Genomic DNA, 5,260 nt, shown 5'->3' with positions numbered 1-5,260 from the left:
TGTTCTTTTAAGAGAGATACGATAGACTTTGGTTTTATTATACTCAGAAAAAGGCCAGGAAAGTACAACAAAGAATATTTTAGCCCATATGGCCCTTCCTGTGAGCAGGGTGCATACAATATATATAGATAATTGAGTCTTTTCATACATGATCAAAATCTTCTATAGGATGGTATTATTTAGCTGAGGCTCAAAGGCAGTATCTCAGTAGAATCAGGGGTTCCTGCCACCACCACCAGACCTTCCTTTCTTGGGATCATGCTTAGGATTAGGTCCTGTATAATCATAATCCAGCACATCATGCACCAAAAGCTTCCTTGCATTCATTTGGATATGATCCTTCACAAAACACATAGAGTTCGTCAGCAAAAGATGAAAATTTTTGTATTAAATCTGTAGAAAAAACCCAAAATTGTCTTTGGTTTCTTTCTCTGCCTAAAGTTTATTTTCATTATGTGAGATTGTCAACTAACATAGAATACTATTGCATGTTGTCATGCTACTGTCAATTTTGCTTCCCGTCTGTTGCATAAAACATTTAATGCATGATACAACACCACATACCTTGTGAAGTGAGTAAGGGTTCACCTTGTGGTTCAAGCCTTCAGCTATGCCTAAGGAAAACATAGAGAGGTGGTGTTAGACTAAATTCACAAGCTAGTAGATTTATCGACGTGACATTAATGAATTAGATAGCGTACCTGAGGATAACAAGGAAATGAGTAGTAACAGGCAAACCAGAAGAGGGGCTTGGATCTTTGGAGCCATAGCAGACCTCATTGCCACTGTTGTTGTTATTAGAAATGTCACAGCTATGGTACAACTTGGGAGGGGGAGGAGGCAGCTTTTATGCTTACTCGGTGGTAGAGAAAGTGTGGTGCCGTAGTAGCTGTTGTGATGGAGCAGCCCCACCCAAATGCCATACAATGATGATAAGGTGCATTAGCTATTAGCCACAACATTTTAAGTCAACTGCACTGTAGATGTGTTACATCAACATAGCAGCAACAGATGCATGTGGAGGCCCCAATCAATTCAATTCCTTGCATGGTCCAATGTCTTGCCCTTTTCAGCTAGGTTTTTTGGTTTCTCTCCACCTTGCCTATAAGTCAACCAACCTTTCATCCCTCACCACTAAAACCCAGCGGCAGAAACCATCCGTTAATTCTAAAACAATTCCTGATACCTGGATCTCCTTTCACTCCCATGGTAATTAACACTGTGCTAGTGCTGTGTGGAAGTGTTGTTATGATCTGCCACAGAACCATTTCGGACTTGTTTTTCCGTGGTACCAAACAAATCTTTTTTAGTTTATTGAGCCTTTTGATCCTCATATCTCGGCTTTCTTGGATTAATAAATTGACAGGGGAGACAGGAATGGGCAGTGGCCTACAATTGAATCAATGTAAAGGATTTCCGAGGGTTGAATTCTGGTGGTGCCATTAGTGGGAGCACTAACAAAAGGGAGACAGATACAACACTTTGAACTCCTAGCACTAATTCTGTTCTAACCATTCACTAAGCCCAAAGATTAAACTAATCATCCTTTTGCGTGACCAGATGTTGGCTTAAATCGATTATTAACCTACCAAAAACTCTGTAACCCACAATGGTTCTAAGGTTGTCGGGAAACAAAATGAAAGTGGTCTTTACTCAACCATACATGTGCTAATGACGTTGCCAAGGATGTGCAATCACTGTGTTGAAATAAAAACACCTTTGTAAAACAAGTCAATGATTCACATATACATGGTGAACGGCCAGTTTGAAACATAAAATCACCATGGCATACATTAATATTGTTAAATAATTCTTCAAATCTAAATCAAATAGAAAAAAGAATTAGTTTATCTGATAAATTTAGTTTGATAGAGAAAAAATCTCTTAGTAATCTTATTTTGAATGGAGTCGGAATAGAGGTAGGAAACTCAAGCTTTGGGTGGTTGTTTGTAAGTAGGCTTCCCCATCTATAAAATTGGGATAAAGTGCACGTATCATGAGTCAATGACTAGGGTCATTTAAGTGTGAACGATAAGTTATTTAGAGTTGTGCGAATTAAGAGGGCTTATAATTCTTTTCTTTTTTTTCTTGATTGGTATTTGGATGTAAGTTTATTGAGATTCTTACATGTTAAATTTTTGAATTCTTTCTTAATTTCTATGTAATGTGTGATCTGATCCTAATGTAAAGCTAATGCAAGATCTTTGCATATGAGTGTGTCATTCCATGGTACTATATCCATCATAGATTTTGAGCGTTGGGGTTGGGATGCCAGTGGAGCAGAGATAATCAATGGTGGGTGCATAAGAAACATTACTGTTTGGAATGCAAAGGCTGGAATAAGAAGATAAGAGCACTGTGCAGCAGTTGGGAGTCACTAAGCAACTGCTTATTGTGGAACATGCTGTTCCTGTTAATGAATTCTATGGTTAGAAAGAGGTGAGAAAATTCCAGAAAGAAAGAGGGCGGTTCAAAAGGGAAAGAGAAAATCAACTCAGGAAAACCTCCACCAATTTGTCAAACATTGATGGTGCAAGTCAGATCACTATTTAAGTCCACAGCCACAGTCCCTCCTTCATTGTCTGAACTAACTTAAAGGAGTAGAAAATCTGTAAATGGAAGTTTAAGGTGCTTTGATGTATGATTTGCATAAATGAATTGCTTAATTGCTGTTGTTAATCCTGATCAACCACTAGAATAAGTTGGCACCCTGTGTAACTGTGTGAGGCTGGTTATGATCTCACAACACACAGCAATTTATAGAAAAAAAATAAAAAATAGATTAGATTAGTCAATCCATATGAAAAAGAAAAAAAAAAATACTATTGGCTAATTCCAGTTACAAGAAGAGCATGCATTAATAAAAACGTTCTTAAAGCACGTGATTTCTTATTTTGTAAGGAATGAAAAATTTTATTTTTGTATATGACTTTATTTTATTTTTTATAAAGAAATTATTTTCATAAATTAAACTTAAGTTTTTTTAATTATAAAAAAATAATCTTATCGAATAAATTATATATAGAGGGAATGGGAGTGGAATGCACAATAAACATGGTCAAGGAACCCCTCTAAAGGGGCTAACTTTTGAAGGGGTGTTGCAACAAATACATAAATTAATACAGCAAAGTGGTCCAAAACACAAGAGAAGCAAGCTCTTCAATTCCCAGAAGGTGCCAAAAGAAGAGTCTGCAAGTAGTACAAGCATGACTTCACTTTGGCCAGCTTTATAGCCCATTAATAACCCACTGCAAATTCTCAACTCAATTGACTATTGACACATGCTCTGCTGGCTTTGTGGTCTTACCAAACTATCACTAAAACATTCAAATATGGTAAGTTCAATACCCACCCCGATAGCATCTGCAGACATGATTTTACTAATTTGACAAAAACAATCATTAAGTTTTTATTTTATTATGCGAGTTAATTATATATATTTAACTATTATCTATTTTTATTTATGATCATATTTTTTTATAAAATTATTATAAGACATGTCATATTTAATAATTTTTTATTCTTCACCTATATCTTTGAGTATATACTTATTTTATTTTATTTACTAACCTCTCAAATACGTTAATTATTTTATTACAGACCTAAATTATCTTAATCGCTTCTTATAATTTTAAAATATGTGCACGTCTATATATCTACATTTTTTCAATAAGAAATCAATAAACCACTCAAGGTGGTGACTATTTCGGTGATATATAGTAATATTTCTCAAGTGGAGATTTAAGTTCAATTTCAAGTTTAGTTAATCACCCATAATATAATAAATTATATGAGTTTAAAAATAAAAAAATAATAATTTCAAATGTCTTCTTCTAACAAGAATATTTTTTTCATCCTAAATTACTAGGTTGCATCAAAGGCAAAGGCAATACACTGGCTCTACTGTCTAGTAACTCAGTTGATCAATTTCCTTTTTTCACTGGCATAAAAAACAAATGTGAAAGATGCAAAATATGTAATGGTAATGGACCAACAAAGCAACTCCACGATTAGAAGTAGAAAGTATATAAAACAGTAAGGCATATAAATGGGCGTTATTTAACTCTATTTATATATTTATTTTAATAAAGAATAGGCATAATAAATATATGTAATTTTTAAATAAATTATATTTATTGTACTTTGTTTTCTTATTGATTGAACATTTTATCAATCAATAAAATTATTTTTGAAACTAAAAAACAAGAAATAACAAATGCACATTGTTTAAAAATAAAATGTAATAATATTTAACATGACAAGACCCTTTAATAAATTTTCAATAGAATGATTATACCCATATCTTTATTTTGATATTGACCCCAACCAAACCAGCAAATAGCAATGCAGGCAGATGAGGAGAAAAAAAGGACTCGGTTCATGAACATATTTTCCTCGCGGGCACTTAGTGGGCCCAATTAGTAGGCAGGTCTTGGTCTCAATTACTGACGGTGATGCGGCCATGAGAATTTTGAAAATGTTTTGAAAAGACATAAAGTTTTTAAGGGTACCTTGAAAAAAAGTAGAAAGCAGTAGGGCTTCAAGTGTCGGTGAGGCTATTATTATTAGCTTAGGCCGCTATTTATGTGGTAAAATTGCAATGTCAACTTTCACCATACAAAAAAACAATTCTCTTTGGTATCCTTAAAAAAAAAAAAAATCCGTTTGTCAACAACGACCTCCATCCATCATCAAACTCAAATTAAACCTACGCTCACGTTCACAGTGCATGCCTGAAGCTCCCTGCCAGCCACCAAGTCACACCTGCCCTTCCATCGCCAAGGCAAGTGCCTCAACTCAACTATGCACGCTCATATAGATATATGTCTTGTATAAACTGGAAAGATGAATGAACAACACCTACACCTGCAACTGCAAGTGAGTCAGCGAAAGTAAAATTCATCTTTTGTATTTTCCTTTCCATTCAATCGGATCTCTTCCCTTTCATCAATTTTGTCCGGATCCTTATTTTTAGGATAAAAACAAAAAAAGGTAAGAGAAGGATCTTCTTCGATAAATCCCTTCGTTTAGTAAATTGTTTCTAATTCTACATCCCCTTTCTCCTTCTTCATCACTTTCTGCCATTTCTTCTCTTTTTGAGATTTCTTTCAGTTTTTTAGTAAGAATAGGTGATGGCATTCACCTAAATAGTAAACACAAGTAATAAATAAGAGAATACTAAAGATCAAGTCATAGAATTTCTCACAACGAGAGAGTGAAATATCACCCAGCGGCATAGCATCATTAAACATATATGATG

At 34.5% G+C, this 5,260-nt stretch overlaps 1 protein-coding gene across 1 annotated transcript; it reads right to left on the bottom strand.

Annotated features, from left to right (window-relative positions):
* LOC127804874 (uncharacterized) lies at window positions 1-864 on the bottom strand. The gene is made up of 3 exons (XM_052341947.1): window positions 702-864; window positions 565-614; window positions 1-339 (listed from the first exon to the last, which is right to left on the bottom strand). The coding sequence occupies exons 1-3, from the start codon at window positions 778-780 to the stop codon at window positions 214-216; spliced, it is 255 nt and encodes an 84-aa protein (XP_052197907.1). The 5' UTR covers window positions 781-864; the 3' UTR covers window positions 1-213.
* Between the last annotated feature and the right edge of the window lie 4,396 nt (window positions 865-5,260).

The sequence above is a fragment of the Diospyros lotus genome, chromosome 1 (genome assembly GCF_014633365.1).
Source record: "Diospyros lotus cultivar Yz01 chromosome 1, ASM1463336v1, whole genome shotgun sequence".
NCBI lineage: Eukaryota > Viridiplantae > Streptophyta > Magnoliopsida > Ericales > Ebenaceae > Diospyros > Diospyros lotus.
Note: the sequence above shows the minus strand (reverse complement) of the source record. Positions and strands in the feature narration are given on the sequence as shown.

Excerpts from the sequence above, each read along its gene's own strand:
- LOC127804874 (XM_052341947.1), bottom strand. The coding sequence starts at position 780 with ATGAGGTCTGCTATGGCTCCAAAGATCCAAGCCCCTCTTCTGGTTTGC. Across the intron at positions 615-701 it reads CATTTCCTTGTTATCCTCAG|GCATAGCTGAAGGCTTGAAC; the intron begins GTACGCTATCTA and ends TGTTTTCCTTAG. Across the intron at positions 340-564 it reads ACCCTTACTCACTTCACAAG|GATCATATCCAAATGAATGC; the intron begins GTATGTGGTGTT and ends TGTTTTGTGAAG.